At 46.1% G+C, this 26,468-nt stretch overlaps 1 protein-coding gene, 1 long non-coding RNA gene and 1 other non-coding gene across 10 annotated transcripts; 1 reads left to right on the forward strand and 2 right to left on the reverse strand.

Moving 5' to 3' along the window:
- Positions 1–1,549: 1,549 nt before the first annotated feature.
- LOC116585295 lies at positions 1,550–6,889 on the forward strand. The gene is made up of 4 exons (XR_004283550.1): positions 1,550–3,216; positions 3,645–3,818; positions 4,511–4,630; positions 5,542–6,889. It is a non-coding gene; the product is annotated as an uncharacterized LOC116585295 (long non-coding RNA).
- Positions 5,040–26,468, reverse strand: LOC116585294 (placenta-specific gene 8 protein-like). 8 transcript variants are annotated; one of them, XM_032334787.1, is made up of 6 exons: positions 25,921–26,468; positions 12,574–12,701; positions 10,950–11,074; positions 8,023–8,103; positions 6,885–6,999; positions 5,040–5,243 (listed from the first exon to the last, which is right to left on the reverse strand). In XM_032334787.1, the coding sequence occupies exons 2-5, from the start codon at positions 12,671–12,673 to the stop codon at positions 6,895–6,897; spliced, it is 411 nt and encodes a 136-aa protein (XP_032190678.1). In that variant the 5' UTR covers positions 12,674–12,701; positions 25,921–26,468; the 3' UTR covers positions 5,040–5,243; positions 6,885–6,894. The 8 variants fall into 8 exon arrangements, with proteins under 8 accessions (XP_032190678.1, XP_032190680.1, XP_032190679.1 ...); XM_032334789.1 differs by lacking the exon at positions 8,023–8,103 and having other exon boundaries at positions 25,921–26,095; XM_032334788.1 differs by lacking the exon at positions 25,921–26,468 and having other exon boundaries at positions 12,574–13,681.
- LOC116585458 lies at positions 18,113–18,243 on the reverse strand. Its single transcript, XR_004283645.1, has one exon. It is a non-coding gene; the product is annotated as a small nucleolar RNA SNORA18 (small nucleolar RNA).

Below are 26,468 nucleotides of genomic sequence, written 5' to 3' on the forward strand. Positions count from 1 at the left end.
CAGCCATTCCTGGATTGGTATAGAACAGACTAGAAAGACTTGATATGCCCTGTATCCTGAGAGTGGGCAGACTGGGATAGCACGGGGAAAGGGACTAACGGATCATAAAAGGGTAATCATTTATGGGAAAGCACATGGGTTTCTTTTCTCAAATTTGAAACTAGAGATTCATCAGATTCAGGTACTCAGATAAATATCTCTCTATTTTGTTTTAATCAATAAAAACAAAATGATGAACAATGAGGTGACTATTTGGGGGCATACTAATGAAGACCAGTCTTCTGCCAGTGTCCCCCTTTGCTGTCTTCTCCTTTGCTAGCCACCCTCTGCCACCACTATCTTGGGAACATCTGGACTTTGATGAAGCTGTCCAAAGGAAAATAGATCAGATTAGTATGTCATAATAATAATATTGCGTAATATCTAGAAGTTGGTTCCCTGGTGGTGGTGTGGGAGACATGGTGGACAGGGGAAGGAAGCAGATATTTTTCATAAGATGGCATGAGGCAAAGGGAGAGAGAAAGACATATTTTGGAGGTAACGAGCTGGGAGAGAAGAGCAGATGGGAAAAAAGGCTCTAAGAAAAGGATAGGGTTGCTGGGGGCCTGCTTTTTTCTCCATTAAACAGTTCCGTGTTGAGGTTATTTCTGAAGACAAGAAGTGACACTGGATGACTTAGCCTTTGGTGTCCTTGCTTATCCATAAGCTTGTCCTATGTGTTGTGTGGCCTTCAGAGCACGTGCTCCACCACTGGCTGCTTCTGGGAAACTACATGGCCGTCCACCTGCTCACGTACCAGCTCATGTGTGTACGATTCTTCTGCAAGGCCCTCTCTGAGTGTTGTGGTTTTGTGACAAAAGGATCAGCCTGAATTCACCTCCAGATGCAAATATTCAGTCCTCGCTCCGACATCCTATGCAATTTAATTTTCTTCTCTATCACCAACCAAAGATTCTGAAACCAATAGAGGAAACAACCCAAGGGATTACTTTGCAGGCCAAGCCCACCATGCTGCCAGGCTCCACCACTCCTGAAGACATTCCTTTTTATGACTTTTATTCCAAATGATAAACAGATCTCTGGCTACATACATGGCTCTGTTACTGTTGTCTTCTCTCCCCTCTTGGCCAATGAATAAGGCCACTTCTCAGTGGTGTTTTGGGGGTGTTGTGTTGTAAGGACTGGATTATGGAGCATAGTTCCTTTCCCCATTCACAGTATTTGTTACTAAACTCAGGTGAGCCAGGGTAGGAAGCACCAGGAATCTGTCTTCCCACCCAGACAAAGGTTACATTGGCAGAAAAAGGTAACCAACAGAATAGGAGAACATATGTGCAAATCATATCCGCTAAGAGGTCAATATCCAGAATATACAGGAAACTACAAAAACTCAACATTAAAAGAATAAGCAACATGATTTAAAAATGGACAAAGAACTTGAATACATTTCTCCAAAGAAGAGATATAAATGGCCAATAAGCCCAGGAAAAGATGTTCCACATCACTGATCCTTATGGAAAGGCACATCGAAACTACAATGAGATAGTGCTTCACGCCCGTTAGGTTAGCTATAATCAAAGAAAGAGAAACTAGCAAGTGTTGGTGAGTATCTGAAGAAATTAAAACCCTTTGTGTTGTTGGTGGGATTGTGAAATGGTATAGTCACCATGGAAAATAAAAGGGCAGTTTCTCAAAGAATTAAGCATAGAATTACATATGATCTAGCACAGCCTCATCTGGGTACATACCCAAAGAACTGAAAGCAGGGTTTTGAAGAGGTTCTTGGACACCCATGTTCGTATAAGTATTATTCAAAGTAGCTAAAATGTGGAATCAACTCCAGTGTCCATCAACCCAAGAAAGGATAAGGAGAATGTGGTATATGCATACAATGGAGTATCATTCAACCTTAAAAAGGAAGAAAATTCTGAATATGCACAACACGGATGAATCCTGAGGACGGGAAGTATTATGGCAACTGCCAGGGGCTGAGGGACATTGGGATAGGGAGTTAGTGTTTAATGGGCCAGAGTTTCAGTTTTACAAGATGGATGACAAGGGTGGACAGCACGAGGGCTGCACGATATAAAAGTAGCTCAAGCCCCTGAGCTGTACACTCAAAAGTGACAAATTTTATTTTATGTGTATTTTACCAAAAGAAAACACTGTGGAAAAAGAAACAGTAGGAGCAGACTTAGAACCTGCTGCTGCATGGAAATTTGGGGCAGAATGGAATTTGTCTACTGCCTCTAGACATTACACGAAAACCAGAGCCAGAACCGAGTAAAGGCAGGCTAAGGGAGCAATTGCAAAAGGCTTTAAGATGACCTCGGCAATGACCTCCAGGCAGGAGGGTCTGAGGGGCGCTGCCCAGGAAGAGGACCTACAGCATCCTCTTCCACAGCGAGAGACCCGAACACTCTAGAGAGGAAAGCAGCTTCTGTAGAATAAATCGGGGAGTTTGGACCTCTGGACCCAGCACAGGTATGAATCGGAGTCTCGAGGTGAGTGGGCTCTTGTGACAAGCTTCAACCACGTTTGTGATCGAAACCGTTTCTGAGTCACCAGAGAGATGAAGCCGGTGTCACAGCAGGGACGCCGCTGTCCCCGGTAGCCCGAGCAGGGCAGGCGACCGTCATTGCGCCGCGACGACGCAAGAGCAGCTTCCCTGGGGACAGGTGGGCACAGACCCGATTACAGGCCGACAACACAACACGGAGCCGCTCCAGCAGCGGTGACTGGTTGGACTCTCAGGAGAGGGCGGCAGCAGGATTCCATGTCGGTTAGACTCTTCAGGGACGTTGCCACAGCACAGGGAAAGTGAGTTTCCGTGTCTCCTCGCTTCGCCCCTGGGTGGACCTTTGCAACTGCCTCAACCAAGAGAGTTTGGCAGAAGGGGTGCTCTGCGACCTCCGAAGCCAGGTCATTGAGATGCTGCGCATTTCCATCTTGCTTCCCCCGGACCGTCCACAACCATCTGTGAGGCCGACCAAGCAGCTTCGTCGCTAATACGGACCGCAGCCCAAGGCCCCAGCCCAGGCTGAACCACTAACCAAGGGGCAGCAGCAGGTGGCCGTGAGGGTGCCATCCTGAAGGCTCTCCTCCAGCCCGTGGTGAGTCGCCCGGTTCCACACGGCATGAACAAAAATGGGGGATTCCGCCTGAATTGTTGACCTTTGAGTAGAAGAAATGACTGTAGCCACGAAGCAGCCACAGGTAAGTCTGAAGCAGGATCCACAGATAATCTTTCCTTCCCTGGAAGGTGAGATGAATTCTCTTCTGCTGCTCTTTGCTTTGGAAATTTGTAAATCACCTACACGTCTCCCTTTCTAGCCCACCTTCCTCACAGGAGTCGCTGCTTCTTGGCTCTAGCAATTGACCTTTAGCTGTGGTAGCATTTAAGAGGGTTTGATTTAATTAAGGCAACTAGCCTGGTACCAGGAGACCGTAGGCATTTCTCATGCCCAGAAGAGACATGATGTTGAGAGTGGGAGAATGAGTCTAAATAATAAAACATCTCAGTTAGATAAAACATTATAAGAAAACTCCTATTTGCCATGAATTTTATGTGCAAATATGCATAAAATATGTTGTGACTTTTAAATAAGCGATCTGGAAAACATTTTTTGGTTTTTATTTAACAGGAGAATTTCACCCCCATCCTGCACCTTTGGAGGTGTGGTTCCTGGACTGGGAAGCTGAGGTAGAACCAAACTGCTCTGCACAGGAAAGGCCTGTGGACCGGCCCCATGTCCACTGCAGCGTTATCTGCATGGCTGACATGGAAACGGTCTAAGTGTCCATCGAAGGACGGATGGGTGAGGAAGATGTGGTCTACACACAATGGAACATTCCCCAGCCATTAAAAAAGAAGGCAGTTCTGTTATTTGGGATGGGAATGGATAGACCTTGAAGGGATTGAAGCTAAGTGAAAGAAGTCAGACTGTGAAAGACAAACACTGCATCGTGTTGCTTATGTGGAAATCTAAGATAGAGAAATAAACTACCTGAACTCATAGGCAGTTGGATTGTTGGTTGCCAGAGGTGGGCATGGTGGGGTAAGTGAAACGGTGAAGGGAGCCGAAGGTCCAAACTTCCAGTTATAAAATAAATATGTTATGGGGATGTAGTGTACGGCATGGTAGTATACATTGTAAAGTATTATATATCGGAAAGTTGAGAAGAGAGTAATCTTAAAACTTCTCAACACGAGAAAAAATTATAACTATGTTCAGGGATAGTTAAACTTATTGTGGTGATCATTTGCCAATATGTACATGGGTTGTATCATAATATTGTACACCTATAACTCAATTATATCTCAATATTTGAAAATGCCACTTTAACCTTGGTGCAGGGAAGGAGGGGGAGTGGAGAAAGAAAGGTATGTGGAGCTCCTGTGGCTGGCTCGCTGCCGATGGCTTTAGGGAGGATGGAAATGCCTAATGCCAGTTTCAGTTAGGAGTCTTGCTGTGTGGCTTACGACAGAAATCCTCTCCTTTGTCCATAGAATCTGTAGTAAACTCCACATCGCTCAGCCAGTACTCCTCGTCGAGTGGAGTTATTTTAGCCTTGAGCGGGGCTGTAAGGAGTGTCGAAGGTCATCCTGGCTCCCAAAAGGAGGCCCAAGGTACGTCAAAGTACCACCCTTTTTGGGAGTGAGGGAATGCCCAGAGTGATTCCTTGCCTACCAGTGGTGGGAAAGTCTAAAATTAGAAAAGTCTTGACAACATTTAAACACTTTTTATTCTGGACATTTCCAAACATATATAAAGATAGGAAAGTGGAATCGTCTTTATGTGTCAATCATCCTTCAAAAAAAAACTTTCAAAATAAAAAAAAAAGATTCTCCTTGTGCCCATCATTCAGCTTTAATATTTTCACAAATTTGGGTTCGTTTTTAAAAAGTTATAGTTTTTCATAAAGCTGTATCCAAAGACACTGATGAATCATTGAACACTACATCTGAAGCTGATGATGTGCTATATGTTGGCTCATGGAATTTAAGTAAAAAAAATAAAGACACAAGAAATGTTGAGGATATTAATTTTTTATTAGCAGTCATTTTAGAGAACAGCACTGGAAATGTATTTCTTTTGAAATAAACTAGAAATTAAAACTGTCTTGAAGCCATTGGAAACCATATGATTGGTTGAATTAGTTTCTAAGATGTTGGGTGAGATAGCACTCAACAGAAGCAGTATGTGATTCTAGCATTTCTTTCACCACATTATGAATGTGACCTGTAGAAACCAGAAGGAAAAAGGAGAGAATAAATGAATGAACAAATTAGGATTTATCAGTTTCATCTGTCTTCACAGTATCTTGTTCTAAGTATCAAAACTTTCATTCCACCCATCCCCTACCACCGTGTTTTGGCCTGTTTTGAGATCTATACCAAATCATGGCCCCTGGTTCAGTATAATCCATTAGAAAGTCACCATCGCCAGGTAAGATTCACTCAAGTCTCCTACGTTAGGCCCTCATTATGCTTCCTTGCTTGAAAGTTGCACTGATTTTTCTCCCACAATATTTGTTAAGTGCCTGCTAGGTATCAAGCATTGTTGCTACGTGGTTGAGGGAAACAATGGAGCGCTCCGTAGATCGCCAGAGTCGACTTCTGTTGTCAAATGTCAGTGGATCATCCACCATGTCAAGGAAAGGGTCTCCAAAAGGCAGAGAACACAAACAGTCTTTTTCATGGACTGTCCCAGTACTGTCACATCTTCCTTCCCTCAGGGCTACTCAGGCATCAAATTCTGAGCCAAGTTGTTAATATAGGACTTTTAACAAATGTCACTGCTTGAAAAGAGAGACAACAGCCAATTCTCTGGAAGTAGAATAAGGAGGAAAAAGAATAATAAGAAAACTCCCTATCATGACTCTGCCTGAAACTGATGCATGTTAGTCATTTCAGGAAGCCATTGAAACAATCAGAAGACAAATGCTAGGATACAAAAATGCAACATGAGACGAACCAATATGTTCGTGAAGAAGACATCATTCTGTGGGGTATGTGGCAAAGAAGTAACTAGGAAAGAGAGAGACTGGGCCAGTGACAACTTACACTCTTGAATGTTCCCCCTTGATCAAACACGCCCAAAGACCTCTGGGCGGGAAAGGACTGTACAGATAATAGTCATTCCTGGGGAAAACTAAGCTTTGATTGCGAATTCCATGTGGACTCGCAATAAGAGATCAAAAGATAGGACACGTAAACTATTACCCACCTGTTTGAGAGAAATAGCTGCTCAGAAGATGAAAAATGTGACTAGGGGAGCTAGGAAGCCGGGAAATGAGCAGCTACCCAACTCTGACAACACCGCCACTGAAACATCCGTAACTTCTCATAGTGGGGGCTTTGGGAATTTGGGATAACTGGGTGAAATATCCACGCTGAATTTATAGAAACTAAAGTAGCTTCCCATAGCTTTGGAGGAGGGATTCTTATATTCTGGTGTTGCCAAGAACACAGAAGTAGGCACATCACACAGTCATACTTAGTATAACAGCTCATCGGTTAGTGTGGTAGTGGCACACTTAGGAACTAGACTTGGGGAAATGAATGGTAACACGTACACCTCAGCTACCTCCAATCATGGTCTCGTGAAGATAGGCAGGGTGACCCGGGACCTGTTCGCGGGTACGTCACACGGCAGACAACCTCACAAGCCTCGGGACTCTCTCCTCTCCTTCCAGGTTTCGCGCTCTCAACCTATGCATGCTGACTACCGCCTGCTGGTGTCGGCTGGCAATGAAAAACCCTTTGTCCTCCATTTTGTAAGCGATGTTGCGTGTATTTGTGAGAGAGGACCAAGGAAGTAAAGGTTGTTCTTGAGCGTTTGTTCTGATACAACTAAATCGAAGAATTTCCAACAACTTACCACGCACCTTTTAGAAAGCATTCATTGCTTTTCTTTTTTCAATATCTCGCTTGAGTTGACAAAGGGTGCACAGAGGAAAACATCCCAGCCATAGGAAATCACCACAAATAGATCCCTGTTAAAAAACCAACAGCGGGTCCACACATAGGCTATAAATAGAGTCACCCAAGTCCTTGCATTCGCGCAGCTTTTCAAAACTCTTTAAAAGGTACATTTTATGTCACTGGTTTAGCATGAGGATTTTCATTATCTCCATTTTTCTGATGACCCACATGAAGGTAAATAACTTGTTCAGATCCCATAACAAATTGGTAGTGGCACTTGGTCTTTCTTTTCTGAAGCCTGTGCCCTTAACCGTATATGACATGACTTCAGCTGACCTGCAGGGTATGACTACAGCCCTCATCCTCTACCATCAATTCTGAGACGGCTTCCCTTTAAAGCCAGTTATAAAATGCACCAATTTTTCTGTAGTTTGTGAGCAGAGCCAGATGGGGCCCCACATTGTATCTCTCTAGCCATTTTCATTGACATCTCTCAAGTTCTGCAATGGAAGAAGTTTGGAGCAAAGGGTAGATACACAAATTATGGGGGAAGGAAGAAAGAAAGAATTTGTTTGGAAAGCCGTGGGATGGGGGACTTTACAAAGATTTGAGGGCCCTCTCAATGGAAGTGTCCAACCGGGTCCTCAATGACCTTCCGGGTGATGTGCCCTTGAAGGGATCCCTGTTCTGGCGCAGGAGGCCCGAGTGAACTGGGGAGTTCTAGTCTGATAACCCGGTGTTATTACTGCGTGTCTTGATAGACTGAAAGAATTTTGAATCCATTATTTGATAGCACTTATGTTCTTAAGGTTTGAGTTTAATATAATTCCCAATTTATAGTGTGAGCTCGTGCGGTGGGGTGGGGGGCAGCAGTGTGTACATAGGAGCTTCTAAATGGTGAGACTATGAGTGATTTTGTTTTTCATGAAAAGAAATTTTTCCTATTGCTACAGTGCTTTGATCGCCATCTTACAGTGTAAGCATTTGGGGCAAAGAGCCCACCCATGTCTATAAAAGGAGGTAACACTTCCCACAGCACAAGAGTTTGCAGGCAGTACATGAGCAACTACACGTCAGAATAATTTTCAGCTCACGGTAGGACAAACAGTGGTTGTCTCTTTTCTTCCTCCTTCTCTCCTGCACAGGTTGTGCCTGGCAAAGGGATGCTCTCCTGGCTGCGTCCACAAAAGAAGGGGCAGATCAGAGAGGTGTACTGTCGCAGCCCCACAAAGATTTGCATAGATATGAAAGGGAAACAAGGCAGAGAGCCTGAACGATATAAACCAGTCCTGGGAATTATTTTGAGGTCTGTTCAAAGGAGGAAACAGAGATACACTGTCTATAAATACTCCGCTTCATTGTATGTTGAGGAAACCTATAGCTAGAATCCTAGACCTAGAAATCACCTTGCACAACTTCCTTATGACAGATGAGAAAACTGATGCCGCCATGTGATTTATCAGAGAACATGCCGAGCTGTTCCCAAAGCCTCATCTCCAGGATCCAGCTAAGGACCCCTTCCTACATACCGTGTCGGGGTCTTGGGCTGCGTTGAGAACGTTACCATCACATCATGTACGGAAGTGCACATGCGTGACACCTCGCACACGATTCAGGAAGTCCCAGTCCAGGCACGGAGTTAAGAGCCCATGTGTGTTGGGCTACGTTAGGGTTAGCATGGATGAGGGCGGCCTCGAGTGCTGCGACGCCAGGGACCTGAGCCAGCACGCAGGAGAAATGAGGCCAGGGCCCCGCACACACCTCTGCCCTGAGAAATAGCTGAGCAATTCTCAGAGAAAAGAACAAAAGAGAAGTAGTTGTTTACTGAGCACATATTACTTGCCAGGTCCTGTTTAAGCCCTTTCCGCACATCATCTCCCATGACTCTTGCTACCCCATTAAAGGGGAGGATCGGTGTGACCATTTATCAATGAGGGGGTTGAGGTTTAGGGAGACGAGCAACTTGCTCCCGGTCCAGTGGGAGCAGTGAGTGGGGCAGAGGCTACATTTCTAGGAACAGAATCCGTCGTATCACCCGTTTGTTTAAACCGTTTTCAGGGACTTCCCTGCTCACTCGGAGTAAAGCTGAGGTTCTTACAATGGTTCTCAAGGCCCTAGAGTTTCTAAATCTTGCTCTAATGTCATCTTTTTCTATGGCATCCTGCCCCAACCCTCTCACTCATTCGATTCCAGCCTCTCTGGCCCTTTCCAGTTTCTGGAACTTTCCAGATAAACTCTACTTTAAAGCCTTGGGCGATACTCTGTTTCCTGCCCAGCTCTTCCCCCGATGGGTAGCTTCTTCCTCACCCTTCCACGTTTGTAAGAAAGCCTTCCCTCATTGCCCTATTTAACACTGGAACTCCCTTTCTAAAAATGTGGATGGACATGGAATTTTGTTGACTGTTTTTCCTGCATCAGCTGAAATGATGATGATGGTTTTTCTTTTTGAATCTGTAACGACAGTATTATGATACTAAGCCGTCTTTGCATTCCTGGGATAAACCTTGCTTGGATAAAAATAAATTTTGTAATGCTGAAAAAAATAAAATAGAATTAGAATGCTTCAACATTCTTTATTCCTCTTCTTTGTTTTATTTTTTTCTGTGCCACTTATTAGCATCCTATAAGGTTTTTACTGAGTCACAGTGTAGCAATCTTCTCCCAATAGAGCACGAGCTCTGCCGTGAACAGCCATCATAGTAATCACTGATTCAGGCGAGAAGCTTCAGTGGACGTTAGTCCCAGTGACTGAAGGACTATGAGGAACAGGGTGCTCACGTCTCTCTACCAGGTCCTTACTCGTTACGAAGGGGAAAATGGCAACCTTCGGTGGAGAACTTCACCAGAAGGTGGAGAACCTTACGGCGGACACTCCCTTAACTAAGTAATCAAAGGAAACAACCATAATGGGATACAGTGATGGCGTGTGCATCTTGATAGGAAGCACAGTGACTATTACATCAGTTCTGTGGAGGTTCTGTCAAAGCGTAAACCCTAAATATATCCACGAGGACATATTTGACACACCAAACGGAGGGACAGTCTGCAAAATAAATGGTCTATACTTGGGGCGGGGGAAAGGCAAGGAAAGACTGAGAAACTATTCCCTATTGTAGTAGACTAAAGAGGAATGACAATCGAACAGAACTTGTGGTTTTCTTCTCATCCACAGAATGTTGTTGGGTTAATTGGTAAAGTTTAAATAAGACCCACAAATTAGCGAATAGTACCATATCCGTGTTAAATTCCTGATTTCGATCATTGCATTATGGTTACAGAAATGAAGAAATGCGTGGTGCCGTAGAGATGCTATAGGACGTCAAGTCTGTTGTTTCCTATCGATGTTCCCAAACAGAGACTAGACAAAGAGGTGGAGGCGGGAAATGAAAGGAAGAGGCAGGGTTTCAGGATTCGGGGCGTGGGGTGGGGGTGCTCAGGAAGCCCTAGTATCGTTTCTCCTTTTTTTCCCATTTATGACTTCTGCGGCTTCTCTTCAAGTTTGAAACTATGTTAAAATAGAGGTCTGAAAAAATAAAAAGAAACAGGATGTAAGCCACATGCACTGAGGTGCCTCCAGCATCTGGAAAGGACCGGGCGTGTTCCATGCACAGGACACATCTCCGTTGAAGGAGTGAGCACTGGCTTATGAGACAGACGTGCTGGCTTGCGAGGGATCTACCGCAGGCACGTTTCCCCCCTGGCTTCCTAACACACTGTCACCCAGCCTACAGATCTGCGGGGTCCTGGGTCTGACGGAGAAAAGGGGAGAGGGTGAGAGCTCGCCGTCTGTCACCTGCGGCCACCGTCTCAGCGACGCATCTACGGGAACGCAAGATTTTATCTCAAACATGTTCCCTGGTATGAACAGTGGCGCGGTCCCTGTCCATCATTTAAAAAATTTAGGATGGGAGTGGAGCGAAGATTAGGGTCAAGCCCAGGAGGCGAGGAGGGCAGTCGCGGCTGCGGTCCGCCCGCAGGGAGCCCTCTGGTGTGGCTCGTGCAGCGGGGCACGGGGACTCACCGGGATGCCGTAGCGCGTCCTGTACAAGGTCCTCATAGCCACGCTGGCCCCGCACAGGCAGCACTCGTCCATGTCGGAGGCGATCTGACACGAGAGGCACAGGGGGCAGAAAGTGCCGCAGAGGCCTGCGTGCAAGGGGAAGCCACAAAGAGGAGTTAGTGAGAGTCGTCTCGCTGGCAACGAAATCACGTCTTTCCGAAAGATGCTGGCTCCAGAGACGGCTCTAATGGGCCCCGGAGAAAGCAGTGTTTGTCGTCTGGCTTTTTCTGCCTGGCTTCTGGGGCCCTCCGTCCAGCAACTGGGGGTGACTCGTGAGTCACTGTACCGGGTCTGATTTAACTGCAGAAGCTCCTCCGCATGATCCTTCTGCCCTGCCCTGTGACATAGGGTCCCGCCTGGGGCGGAAATCTGTGGCGTCAGGATGTCTGAGAAGCCCTCTAAAGCCATGGGGGGTGTGTTGAGTGTCAAAACACCGAGTGAACAAATCATTAGGGACAATGAGCCAAAACAGATTCTAGAAGGTCGTTCGGGCAAAAGGACCCCATCACTGTTAGGAGGACGGACGTGCCCAGAACGGACGGGATTTTGCTCTCGGCCGTTTACAGACTTGAGTGCGGCTCCGCTTTAGAGACGCCCTGCAAGGCCCAGAAAGGGCTCGAGAAAGTGACAACAAACAGGAAACTGTTCTCAGATATGCTTTGAGTGAAAGTCTATTTTTGAAAAGCGCCGGGGTGGAGTTGTGGTGTGCGGTACCCTAGATACGATGAGAGAGTCAGCAGTTCTTTGATGACTGTTTTTAAGCAAAAGGCCAAAGATCTGGGAACTTCCATCACCCCCGGAAAAAGGAGGCTGTTCCTCACGCCTGAGGTCAGGAGGAGCCCCACAGAGAACGTCTGCAACCCGATGGCTCCGGAAAAAGTCTTCTCACTCCAAAGTGTGCTTTGTGGTGGGAAAGAAGTAGAAGTCAGGAAAGCTAAAAGCCTGTGGTGCTTTCTGAGTGAGGCAGTGACAGGAGTCGGCCTTGAGAGCCAGAGCGCACGGAGCAGCCTCGTCAGAGAGCAAGAGGGAAGCAGAAGACGGAGCAACGCGTCCAGAGGGCGGTGAGCCCAAGGAGCTGAAAAATGGCAGACGGCGAAGGATCTCGACAAGGGTCACTGACTCAAGGTCATGCAGGTAAAGTGAGTGGAATAGACTGGAAAAACCCCACAAAATAGCCAATAGCGGGCATGAGCAAATACGGCCAACTATAGAGTGAGACTCTCTTTTAATGGGATTGGCTCATGTTAAGAAGCAGCTGAACTCTGCCCTGTGTGATGAAGGCTCACCTTGCCAAATTTTCCAATTTTTGAGAGAAGTTGGAAACCTAGATTGGAAAGCCAGACCTTTCTGTATGCGTGAAATCTGATTTTGAGGCGTTCCCTGGTATTTTTAAATTACCACATGAAGCAAGTTCATCATGTACAGGACAAACAAAACCCATCTGGTGGCTAAACCCACCCATGGGCTTGCAACTTGTGACTCCGAGTTGGCCACAGAGTGGGAGCTCGGTGACAGGAGAGGCCGACAGGTTTTATTAGGTCAGGAGCCTGCATTCTGGGAGTCGGGGAGGAGAGTGATTACTTACAAATCCCCAGGTCGTCGCAGCAGTCAAACACGCCGGTCTGCCAGTCACTGTTCATCACACCCCCGGCGCCGTATCCGGGCTGCGAAACAACTGGATTCATTTCTACGGCGAGTTCCAGAGCGCACTGCCTGTGACAACAAACCAGCGCCGTGTGAGACACCTACCGGCTCTGGGAGGGTATCGTGAAGCCGGCTGAGCAGACCTCTCAAACCACCTCTCCTGATCACGGTGGCCGCCCTCCACTCACTCAGCAAGACGTTTCTAGACTATCGTCTGTGCTCGGTAATGAAAGACGTCACGGACACGGGGTCGGGGTTCCTTCCACAGGTTTTCTGGGGGTTTTATTGCCCCTTCCTCTGATCCTTTTTATCAGCAGGATGATTTTTTTCCTTCTATTTCAAGACAACCTTCCTAAACAAAGTCTCTCTTGCACATGCGGTGTTCTATTTAACAGCGATTGTAATAACTTTTACGACGCTATTGCACAGGCATCACCTCAATTGTCCCTCAATCGAGCCTTGTGAGACAGAGTTCTTTACTTGTGCAAGAAAGTTCTCGTCACACCGATGCTTCTAGATAACGCCAGTCCTCATTGCATAATTGCTAGTCGTATCCTGATAGCTGGAATTTTAACAGATGTTCCCGGTTACTTAAAAAGAAAGTAAAAAAAAACCCCAAAACCAATTAACTTCTTTTTGTGAAATCATCAGGCCAGAATCTGGGGGGGGTAAAAATGGGCTGGGGGCTGGACTTCAAGCTTCCACAGAAAAATCCAGTAGTGGCAAAACCACTAAAAACAGTGTCCCTTGAACAAAGTGGTGCCTACATGCATCTCAGACTTCATCCAGCGATCAAGCGAAGTCTCCTGGGCTCTACCCAGTCGGGACTCCCAGGGGAGAGGATGCATCTGGCTTCACAACGGCTAAAGTAAAACTTTCTTCTTCACATCTGACCCTGCGCCATGCTCTGCAGCCCTGGCCCTGGCTCGCCTCTCACACCCCCTTAGCCAGGTGCAAGGACATCCAGCCCCATGACCCATCCCCTCTCTTCCCTGTCACCGGGAAGGCCCCAGTCAAAGGTGTTCCCAGAGCACTTCTCATTCTGGACTGTGCACTAGGCTGAGCCTAGTGCACGGCTGAAAACAGCGTTACTTGATTCCGACTCAGTAGCTGGGGTGGACCCTCGGTAAGTAAAATTCTTGTGATGCAGACGGTTCCGCGACTCTGAGTACAGGTCATTTCAGTCTCGCTCAGCCCTTCCCGGCTGGTCTTCTTAGCTCTTCCCCTGCCCTGCTCTTTCTCCAGATGGATTTTGTCTCCACTGAGATCGTGGCTGTGATCACTTGAGTCCCCACCAGATAAGGGGTGGAGGTGTTCTGGAACAATAAGAGCAGGGCACTCCGACCACCCTCGAAGGCTGCCTCTAGCATTTATCATCAAGCATCTGCTTTACGACAGGGAGGGAAAACCAGCCGACCGAGAAGGCTCTGTGATTACTGTCACCTCGCTCCAAGAACTATGGTTGAAACTCTACAGCTGGAGTCCAAAGGTCCTTCTCTCTGATGATTTAGGAGGACTGCAATAGCTTTCTTACTCTCATGTAATCATAGTGGGCACATGATGTGAATTCATCTACTATCTGCGGAATAGTTACAGAAGTTGAATAAATTGCACAAGTAATATGTTGTTCAACACTGAATGTTAGAGATACACTTTTGGCCTCAAGGATGAATGACCCAATACCTTCAAAATATGTACTGGGAAAAGCATAACACAAAAGGTACACATAGCTGTTGCTGCTGCGGGTGTATCATTCAAGAAAAAAAATATGCCAGTAAGGCTGTATTCTTAGTAGAAAACTACTTCTTGCAAGAATCAATGCTTGGGATGAAAAGAGTCACATAACCGAACCAATCAGTCTAGCCAACGTATCGAAATGGAAAACTATGTGGAAGTTCAAGACCAATCCTAACAACTGTTCCCAGGCAGAGACTTGATCTCAACGATTCTTCCAGCGCTTCCTTGCTCTTTGTGCAGCCTGGGAACGTCTCCTTGCTGTGGTCAGTGGTTTGCAGTACGTACACAGTTGGCTGTGTTTGGTGTAAAAACAAAATGCCAGGGAGCAGGGCCTCACTGGGTGGCTCAGTGGGTTGGGCCTCTGCCTTCAGCTCAGGTCATGATCCCGGGGTCCTGGGATCGAGCCCCGCATCGGGCTCTCTGCTCAGCGGGGAGCCTGCTTCCTCCCCTCTCTCTCTGCCTGCCTCTCTGCCTACTTGTGATCTCTATCTGTCAAATAAATAAAACCTTTAAAAAAAAAAGAAGCACATTTTAAAAACACTCTGTACTGTATGCACGTGTTGTAGAGCTATTTGTACATTTTGTGCTTCTCTATGTGGCTGGATGTACACTAAGCAGCGGTGGTTCTTACGTTACACCATGCACAGGACTCACTTAGGATCCTTTAGAGTGTGGAACCTAATTCAGTGGGTCCAGAATGGGACCTGAGGCTTGCTTTTTTTTTTTTTTTTAAAGATTTTATTTATTTATTTGACAGAGAGATCACAAGTAGACAGAGAGGCAGGCAGAGAGAGAGGGGGAAGCAGGCTCCCCGTTGAGCAGAGAGCCCGATGTGGGGCTTGATCCCAGAACCCTGAGAACGTGACCTGGGCCGAAAACAGAGGCTTTGACCCACTGAGCCACCTAGGTGCCCCCTGAGGCTTACTTTTTAACAAACTCTGGGGGTGTGCCAGTTCTGCTGGTATCTGGCCCACACTTTGACTCCTCAGGGTCTAGACTGTGATTAGAAACTGGGTTCCAATCTATTTTCCACCCGCTGTGTGTTCTTGGACAAATAACCTAACTTCTCTGTGCCTCAGTTTTGACAACTTTAAAATGAGTGCAGTAGCATTCTTCTCATGGTTTGTTGTGTTACTGTGATGAGAGTAGGTCGGCAGACCACGTCTGCTCAACACTGTTTCTTGTATGTCCGTGAGCTGACATAGGCACCCCGTGTCTATTTGAGACTAAATGTCGTTAAGTAGCGGGTCCTGTGACTGGTTCATGGTGTGGGGCCATGCCTGGAATCACAGCTCCCGAAAGCTAACACAGCGGGGCTGCAGTGTGCAATGGGTGTGGATCTGAAACCTTGGACTGACGTCATTGCTTTTATCTGGCAAGACCCAGGAAGATCCCATTACATGAAGACAGTTTGAAAACTGCCAGTCTGGAGCTCAGTCATGAAGCACCTGCCTTCAGTTCAGGTCATGACCTCAGGGTCCTGGGATCGATCCCTGCATCGGGCTCCCTGCTCAGCGGGAAGCCTGCTTCCTCCTCTCCCACTCCCCCTGCTTGTGTTCCCTCCCTTGCTGTGTCTCTTTCTGTCAAATAAATAAATAAGATCTTTAAAAGAAAAAAGAAAACTGCCAATCACCATATATGTGGAAGAGAGAGTCTACAGAGTGTCTAAGTGCCAGGACAGCGGGTGGAAAGCCTGAGTGTGATCTGTTGCCGACGTGACAGTGGTTCACACTGGCCGGGAGCGCTCTACTTTCTAAACGTGCTCCCGTCTGCACTCTGGTTAATGTCCATCCCGTTCATACTCCCAGCAGACTGCAGCATGCGGGGAAGGGGGCTGATAAGATGCTTCCTATCGCACACATGGAAACTGAGGCAAAGAGTGACACGCCAGGGCCAAGGGAAAGTCACGGTCGCCAGTCCAACACCTTAATTTATAATAAGGACATGAGGACGAAGACTGAGTGTTGGCCGGCACCCTCTTCCCAGTCTCAGCGGGGGGAAAATTATATATATATATATCACATTATAAAACCCGAAGATAAAAAAGTGGACCAGGCGGCATTATCCAGTGGTTTCCATTATCGACACTGGCCACAGACTCCCAGCTTTCCAGTCACTAGCTAATGAACGACCCTGTGACTCAGTGTCCTCACCTGTGAAGTGGGGATGTGAGCAATGGTAGCTTATGAAGCCGTCAGGGTCACTGAACAATATTTGAGTGATTTGAGTGATTAGAGGGATGTCTGGCATGGGGTAAATTCTTCATGAGCAGCAGTTACAAAAAGGACAGTACTTGGCCCTTGAGGGAAATCGGTAAAACCCGCGGCCTTCCCTCACACGCTCCATACACTGTGGAACACGGGCACGTCTTCCACAAGGCCGCAGAGGAAGGGAAAGAAATGGAAAGTAAGTCACATGTCCAGGGAGACAGAGTGGCAGGGCTGGGAGTTGAATTCAGTTCTTGGGACTCCAAGGCTCTTAAGCTTGTTTCCACAGAGTCTGTCCACCTGGATTATGAATCTCGGCCAGCTAGAGTGAGCAGACCCGCTCGGGAAGGAAAGTGAGCACTTCGTAGGGTGTGCCAGAGGTAGACAGTTTGAGACTGACTTCGCTTTCTTAAGTCTGCCTGTCAGTCGGCATGTATGTGCTTGTGTGTGTTTATCTAGGTAAGTATTTTTAGTGTCTTGAACCCAGATGCTCAGAAACTTCCCCTAGAGTTCCACCATGTGTGTTCAGGTAACTGGTTCACAACCAGGATTGCTTTGCACCCCGCCCCCAGGGGACATTTGGCAATGCTTTGAGCTAATTTTGGTTGTCCCCACTGGGGGTGAGGCGCCATGGTCATTCTCGTGGGTGGAGGCCAGAGATGCTGCTAGACACTCTGCAAAGCACAGGACAGCCCCCACAACAACTAACGCTCTGTCTCCAAATGTCAACAACAGTGCTGTGATGAGAAACCGTGGTTCAAAAACATCAAGGGCACCAGGAAGCCTGAGCTTCTGGAAGGTTCTAACAGCGTCTGATTCAGTTTCCCAGGGATGTAGAAACGGGGTCCACAGCAGCCAGACAGGCCGTCCTTGTGAGGAATGGGACCTAACATGTTGTTTCCTAGTCACACATGTTTCAAAGGCTAGAACCCGGCGATCGTTGCATGTCCCGGTTTCCCCGTGGATTTGTTCACACCCTGTTCTGAAATCCATCTCCTGTGTGGCAGGTCCTGCTTGTCTCTCCCCTCCTGCCCACCTGTCTCTTTTTCTTCTGCTTCTTGTTCCTATGTGGACAGCAGAACTCTCCAGTTCTACTTTTTTTTCCTTTCAATAAACTTCTTTTTTTTTAATTTAAAGTCAATAAATTTTTATTTAAGAAATTTTACACGTGATTCCTTCCATGCCAATCACTGTAGTTCCTCCAAAATCAGAATCATAATCTTCAAAATAGCCCTTTTAAAAAGAACTTTTGTTCAATACGGTAGAATTCTTTCCTTCAGTGGGATGTCTTCGATCTCCATTTGAATATGGACATAGTTCAAAAATTCCCTACCTGTAATCTTTGGGATCCAACTTCTTTACTTTAGGGCAATGTTTAGGGTCAGAGTAGGGGGATCTGCCTGGTTCTCAGACACCCTCTAAACACGAATGCATTCAAATCCTGCTCACCCCTAAACTATCACATCCTAGACTTGTACAGATTGTTGGGATACCCCAATACCCAAGATCTAAAAATGTGGCTATGAGGTCCTTCACATGGTTTTAGCAGGTCCTTCCCACAGATTTAACACAAAGTTCTGTGAATAAAAGAAACCACGCATATACTCCAGAAGGTATTTCCAATCATACGGGTCTACAGAAGGAGCACCATCGGGATAGACCTCCACTCTTTTGGCACACCTCCCACCGAAGTCCAGTAAACATTTAGTGAAGTGCAGAACTCATCAGCATGATCGGTGAATTTAACGTGAACCGTTCCGTCCTTGTGACCACAGCCTGACTCAAGAAGGACATGAGCAGCACCACAGAAGCTCTCCTCACTCTCTTAGGAAGTCCCTCTGCCTCTGCTGTGTTTGAGCCTTACGTCTGTTCAATTATGCGCACTCTGTGTTCTTCTGTGTCTGGTTTCTTTTGCCCAAAGTTAGGACTGTGAGATGCAACCACGGAGCACACAGCAATACTTCATTTATTCTCATTAACATACAATAAATCATCACACAGGTGAAGTACAACTTATTTACCCATGCTGCCATTGTACGGTTTCCAGTCTGGACCATTAGGAATGGTCACCTCATGCTATGGACATTCTTGCACGTATCTTTAGGTGGACGAGGCACGTGTTCCTGCTGTGTCTGCCAGGAGTAGACCTGCTGGGTCCTAGGGTTGGCAGATAGTGCCAGACATTATTGTCTAGTGGTGGTGCCAATGTACACTCCCATCTGTAGTGGATGAGAGTTCCATTTGCCCCGTGTCCTTGCCCCACGTCCTTGTCAATACCTGGTGATGCCACCATTTTTCTTTTGACCCAGAGGGTGCTACAAGAATCTGGGAAATGGAAGCCTATGCTTAAGACTGAGAAAAACAGAAATTATGGTTAAATGATTAAATAGAATTTAGGGTAAAAAAATAAAGGAGATTTAAATTTGAATAAGTAAGTCCCAAGTAATATTTGAGACATACTTATATTAATACACTTTCCATTTTTTAGTTGTAATTCAAATTTAACTGGGCATTCTCTATTTACCTGGAAGGTTTTAGAAATAACTTTGGAATTAGAGAGTATCATGTTGGGTGGAGCACTTTCTGCCTCCTAGCGTACAGGAACGGGACTGGTGTGGGGGAGGCCAAAACTATGGAGCTTTCCTAGGCCGTGCAGGAAGCTGTCTCCCACCCCTCAGGGAGTGAACAGAGGCCAAAAGACACTGATGGAGGCCACGATTTATGATTTCTGTCTAAATTCTTAGAAGAGCATTTCCTCTGGGAATGCAGTTGTTTATTCATGGATCAAGGAAGGAAACTAAAATTTCTCGAACAGTTTCTACTGCCAGTTTCCACGTTAAGCAATCTCAGGCATGTGGTGGGATTCTAGCTTCACAACAACCTTTTCTCCTAATTTGAAATCAAATAGCTAGAGCAGTGTAGCCAGGTTCCCAGGCAGGTGAGCTGAAGCCAAAGTCCATATTCTTCCATTCTACCAAGTCCTACCTTCCAAGTCCTATCCTCGGAGGAGTCCCACTGATGGGCCTGGGGCCTGCATGGGCTCCATTCTCTCAACCAGGCTCAGCGGTGCCAACCAATCTACCAAACTCTTGAATGTCAGCCCATGGGTCTCCCCAGGCTCCTCATTCCCCTACTTCCTTCCCTCCTTTCTCCTCGGCCCACCTCCTTCCGGCTTTCAGTTTTCCACCAGATCATCCCATGGGCTATATGCTACCCATTTCTGGAAAAGTAGAGAGAATAAAGTCAACTGGGCAGACCTTGCTTCGAGTCACTTGGAGCTTCTCCATCACCCAAACGTCCCCCAGCCCATGTTTCAGTGCTGGGTCTGCATCTGCTTCTGGAACTATTTGTTCCACTGCCCTGCCTCTCAAGCTGAATTCTGCATTCTCTGCATCACATAGGGACGCTCTCGATGTACTTGTTGTGTACAGACCAGAAAGTTCCATTCCAAAATATGCTTCTTTGGCATAAGAGTTATTTTTGAGTCCATTATTTTGAGAAGCAGCACACACAGGAGAAGCTCTGAAAACAGAGTCAAAGTTACCCTGGAACGGAAAATTTCCATTTATAAGTGTTCCATTCTCCTGTCAGGAAGACAGGAAGGACTCTATACCACAAGAGACGCTAATCAGTGTAAAACTCACGGACTTAAACCTGCAGATCGTAACCTTATTCCCTGCTCTCCGCAGTCACGGCTCCCACCGCACATTCTCTCCAGTGCCTTTAGCTGAAGCTGGCGTTTAAGCCTGAATTCTCAGGCACCTTTGAAAGTTTCTCTTCTTCCTGCATATCTCCCATGTGTATGAGATACATGTGTGATCAGCTTCTGTTTTTCTCTTCTTAATCTGTCTTTTCTCTCAGGGGCCCTAGGTGAGAACTTGAAAGTGTAGAGGGTGAATTATTTTTTTCTCTCCTCCAAGTCATTTCTGAAAATTTAGCCCAACCATGAAAATTCTCAGTTATAAGGAAATTTAAAAATGATCATGCATAGTTGAAAGCATGACATTTCTTCATTTAAACTAAATAATACCTGAAAAGAAAAAGCCTCTGGTCACTGTCCAGGGTGATGCAGTAGTAGGAGGGGGGCGTTCTGCCCAACTTAGTGACGCCCTCACGTGGGGCTGAGCTGAGCACGCATCCGTTTTCTCCACAGAAAAGTCTTTATAGAAAGTCTTTACAGACTTGGATTGGAAAGGAGGTTCCTCACTCACCGGTATCTGGCTTCTAAGCTTCCCTTCCTCCCCAGACACACTAGGATCCTGCTCTTCCCCCCAAAATCTCCCTCTTTGAGCTTCTCCAGCACCCGGAAGCGCCACAGCATGCCTGCTGCTGGTCCCGGCTCTGATCTGCATTGGAGCCAGTTTTCCGGGTCACCTACAGAGCCCTGCTTGCCCGTATCCCAATAGGTTCCTGACGAATGTGCCACCGATCACATCATTTTGTGAAATTTTAGCAAAACAATGAAAACTGTGTTATACGTAAATTTAAAATCAATTGTGTGTAACTGAAGTTACGGCATTTCCTAATTGAGGCTAAATAATTTCTATAACCAAAAAGCCGCCCCAAAACATTTCCCCTTTTGTTAAAAATGATGCTCGTGCTTGGTCATCCCTAAGCAGAGCTCTCTCCGTATTTGCGTATTTGATGTTCTCAACCAGGAATTTTGCGGACACCAGAGAGTCCTTTATCCTACTTTCATCAGAGAAGTAAAGGTTTTGCTCGCGGAAACCTTTAGCGGGGCGCGGGTCAGGAGCACAGGACACATCGGACCCTCGCAGGTCCGTCGTCCCCTCTCCTCACTCGACTCTCGGGGGATATAATGAATTCAGCTTCTGCTCTGCCTCTGTCTTAAAATGTGTTAATCTGCTGCCCGGCATACACGGCTCTCGGGGAAGAACGCCTGTTCACTTCTGAATCATCTCAGGATGCCCTCAGAAGAGGACCCACCTTATTTTTTTCAGTCCTTTGATCACCTTTTCCATCCCGTATCAAGTCAGGCCGCAGTGCTCACCAGTCTGCAGGAATTCCCTCCGTCCTGTTCCTGCCCGGAGCTCCTGCCCCTTGTTTTCCTGCTTACCTGTTAACATCTCATCTCAAATGCCGCCTCCTCTGTGAAGCCATGTTGGATTTGCTTGTCTTCTTGCTCAACTTCTTCAACGCTCTCGTGATGTGGTGGAGAGCCTCCTGGATGTGGGGGTCAGCACACTGGACACTAACTACACTGGGTACTTGGCTATCTTTGTGCCCTTTTTGTCTAAATGCCAATAACAGTATCTCCACTTCCTTTTCCCAAGGTCATCAGGAAAGTCCTTGCTACACTAATTTCAGAGATGTGCAAACTGAGCCCTTGGATTTCTATTTTGTTTTCTTTTTGCAGGTTTTTCTGAGGGTGAAAGTGGGTTCAGTTGTCTGGGTCCCCCTAAAACCGTGACTTGCACATAGCCTAGAAAATGCTAATTATTGGGGTTTAGGATACACTACCCTAAACTACGGAGGCTTGGCACATTGAATATCATTAAGCTGAAGGAGTTCGAGAAAATGGCAGAAAGTGGAAGGTCATTTTTACCTCTTTTTCTTGCCCTTCTTCCTTAAAACCAGGAGACAAACCTGTCCTGTGAAAGCTTCCCGGTACCAGGAACTACTATTGACAACTAGGGATAGAGGCCAGGGACATACCCCCATTCTTCCCTCCAAATCCTCCGTTTAATCCCCTATTCCTGCCAATAATAAATTATTTGCCCCAACAGTGTCAATGCTGAGAAACTCCGATTCATACTTTCATATTGTTAAGATTTGAGCAGCTTACAAACCTCCATATAAAACAAGATACAAAATGAAAAATGAAGAAATTGGTCACAGGGAAAGTAAAGTCTGGGGCAAAAGTAGCACAAGCTTTAAGATTCCTCTACGGTGCTGGACATGGGCTGTCTATGAGGTTTTGGGCTTCCTGCCAGGCAAAGCAAAGAGGGAACACAAACATTTGGGAAATTGACCAAGTGTATAAAATAAAAACAGATTGAGACCTAGAGAAATTTCTCACCAAAGTCCTCAAAAGGGAGATGATATATAGTATATGACATGGGATGGTCAAAGCCTTTATCTCCACAATAAACAGAACAGTGACTTCCAAGGATTTATTTCCTACTATACTGTTAAAGTGCAATGGGGGAGTAGAATCCTTCAGAGGGATCGATGAACAGCTAAAATGATCCCAGCCAACTGCTTATCTCTCTAATCATCGGGATGATTCAAGATTAAAATTCAGATTTAAAATGTAGATTGTTGGGGTGCCTGGTGTCTCGCTGGGTTAAAGCCTCTGCCTTCGGCTCAGGTCATGGTCCCAGGGTCCTGGGATCGAGCCCCACATCGGGCTCTCTGCTCCGTGGGGAGCCTGCTTCCCACCCCCCCACCTGCCTCTTCACCTACTTGCGATCTCTCTTTCTCTGTCAAATAAGGAAATAAAATCTTTTTAAAAAAATAAAATAAAATAAAATGTAGATTGTTCAGAGAGACACATGGGTATATATTCTTGGACAACCCTCCATGAGTAGTATTTCCACTAGCCAGGGCATAATAAAAAATGGGTAGCAATGGGCTGAATTAGAATTCTTTGGTGAGAACCCAAGGTCAGAATCCCACGACGGCTGCTTATTACGTGTCGGAACAGGTATGTAGAAGGAAAGGCATATAAGCCAAATGTATGGTTATAAAAATCAAATGATGCCGTCAGGCCACTCACCTGAATGGAAGGCACCTTAGCGCAGCATGGGGGTGAGCTAACGGCCAGTCTAACTCAACACGGAGATAAGCTAAACACATATTTGTGAGAAAACCTCTGTTTTCCCCAGAAACCAGTTCTGGCCCTGCTTTAGCAAGTGACTAGAAGGGAAACCGAGAAAGGAAAATGGCCAGTACAGGACACACCTGACATTTCAGTGATGATTCAAAAGATGCAGATAGTGTTCTGTTAAGAGGTACGTCTTCTGCATGTACTAATGAGTTGCATGTGACCATTGGAGTGATCAAAGTCCCAAAGACGTGCACCATAGAACCTGGAAAATGCTTATATCTGCAGTGGGTATCAGCAAAACCCACCCACTGCGACAATAAAAAAGGACAGTAAAATACCCTGGGAGTCCAGTTTTAAGTAAGGAACTTCCTGGTCAGTGTTATGGACATCAAAGAATGCAACACGGGATTGCAGACAGACAGCGTGAGGGGTTGGCCTTGCAGATGTGGCACTTGCCCCACTCTGATTCTGACCCCCTGGTCTGGGCGAGCTGGTTAGTGGCCTTGGGGCGGGTATGTTTAATGCTTCCCAGGTGAATCCAAGGTGTGGTGAGTCTTGAAAAATCACTGTATTAAAGAAAGTCTGGGAGACGCCTGGGTGGCTCAGTTGGTTAAGCAGCTGCCTTCAGCTCAGGTCATGATCCCAGCGTCCTGGGATCGAGTCCCACATCGGGCTCCCTGCTTGGCAGGGAGCCTGCTTCTCCCTCTGCCTCTGCCTGCCACTCTGTCTGCCTGTGCTCACTCTCGCTCCTTTCTCTCTTACAAATAAATAAATAAAATCTTTAAAAAAAAAAAAAAAAAAAGAAAGCCTGGCCAAAATGATGATTTGAGAACCGAAGTAGCAGAGTTAACTCTTTTACACAAAAATAAAACACACATCCCCCCAGTTCAAATTTCTCCTGACACTTAAAGTTTTACTGCAAAAACATGCAGTTATAAAAGTTTAGCCAAAATAATATGTTCAGTGAAGATACTCTAAAAGCCACAAAATAACAAAAGAAAAAAATCTCTCATAAATTCACCATACAAAGTTAACCTCATTGAAATTTGTTGTGTATGTCCTTATGTTTAGTCCATAAGAAAATAATTCGTGCACAGGACCACGTTTTAGTGAGGAGTCTCTGAAACATGACAATAAAGCCATTTCCCCTACCAGGTAGAGACGGCTGCTCCCTTGCTCTTGTGATTTGTCTGTCTGAGAAGTGACAGCCAGTCATTGGCTCCAACTCAGAACTGTCATCTGATTAGTTAGGACCCCTACTAAGAAGTTCGAGTTGGTGTAAAAGAGCAGAGAATGTCTTTCTTTCTAAGAAGGAGGGTTTTGGTTTTTTTTTTTTGAACATTTTATTTACTTATTTGACAGAGAGAGAGAGACAGAGAGAGAGGGAACACAAGCAGGGAGAGAGGGAGAAGCAGGCTTCCTGCAGAGCAGAGAGCCCGATGTGGGGCTTGATCCAAGGACCCTGGGACCATGATCTGAGACAAAGGCAGATGCTTAACCCACTGAGCCACCCAGGCGCCCCAATGGTGGATTCTTAAAATGGAAAATGCTTAGTCAAAAAGATATATCATAAAGCTTTATAAGGATATTGTCAACTCACTTTGTAGTTAGTATCAATTTACTGAACTATTTAAGGCTGACCATTCACCATGCCCTATTTATTTTTGCATACTTTTTAAACTTTGTTAATTTTATGGTTCAGAATTATTTGGAGTCATTTTCATTTTCATTTTTTTTTTAAGATTTTACTTTTCTATTTGATGGACAGAGATCACAAGTAGGCAGAGAGGCAGGCTGAGACAGAGGGGGAAGCAGGCTCCCCGCTGAGCAGAGAGCCCGATGCGGGGCTCGATCCCAGGACCCTGAGATCATGACCTGAGCCCCAGGCAGAGGCTTTAACCCACTGAGCTACCCAGGTGCCCCTAAGAAAGAGTTTAATTATTGCTGATGATAACAATGTTACACATCGGAATAGGTAACAAGTGGCCGGAGCATCACGATTTCAAATAATTTGTTTTTGTTATATGAAAACAGAGGCAGTTAGACTTAATTCTGACAATAATAATAAACCTCAAAATGAAAGCAGAAATTGCGCCTCCTTACTATTAAAACGAATTCCAATAGCAATTCCCGAAACCAATTAAAAGATAAGAAACTTTCTAGAAGCAATTTAAAATATTGTTTAAACACACCAGTCTTAATGGTAATACAATGATTTCTTCTGTAATGATTAAGAACATTTTTTTCCTCTTAAAATTGTATCTCCAGTAGCACATTTTAAATTAACAGTCTATGATACACCGAGGCTCTTTACAATCACTGCTGCCAAATTTAATTCAAAAGACAACTGCGTGCTGCAGACATATAGGTAGTTTTTAATTCGAGGAGACCAATGAAGAACACCTACTCTTCAATTCTGCCCTGACTTGTGTTAATTACACGGTAAGGTTTTCAGGGTTCTATGGTTTATGTCTTTAATAGTTTGTTTTGCTTTTGAAAGAAAGAGAAAAGGTCACACAACGGAAAGGGTTATTTTGTATCGCAGAACACTCACCGCACACTGGTTGCGGAGAAGGCGGCAGCCTGGGGCTGACAGGAGAAGGCTCAGGACGGCAACTGCTCCGCGGGCGGCCTCGGGCTCCAGCCCTCCAGTCGGCCAGGGTGGGGTTGGGGGTGGGGTAAGTCAGGGCGTGGGGCTGGGTCCAAACGTCCCTCCTGCCAGTGTTCTTCCATTTAAGAAAATGGACACTGCAGTTTATCTCATTATATTTATTTTCTGCGACATGTGCCCGACGCCACTGCTCCCTTGGACAGCGAGATTTATTTATGATTAGGCAGTGGCACGCTTCATGAAGGTCGGAGCCTTGTGTATTTATTTAGGGTTTCTCTAATGTATTCACTCCCGAAGGCACTTAAGGGGCATGAAATGTGTTTAAGAATAAGCCCTGGGCAGCTGGGCTGAGGAAATGCTACAGAGATGTGCAAACTCCCTCCTGGCCAGGCAGCTGGGACTTTGGTCCTGAGCTAAGGAGCTGGGTGGCCTGGACAAGAGGGAATGCTGAAGGGCAGGGGGCAGAGCGGGGTGCGGTCAGTGGCATATCG

Source organism: Mustela erminea, chromosome 2 (genome assembly GCF_009829155.1).
Source record: "Mustela erminea isolate mMusErm1 chromosome 2, mMusErm1.Pri, whole genome shotgun sequence".
In the NCBI taxonomy this organism is placed as follows: domain Eukaryota; kingdom Metazoa; phylum Chordata; class Mammalia; order Carnivora; family Mustelidae; genus Mustela; species Mustela erminea.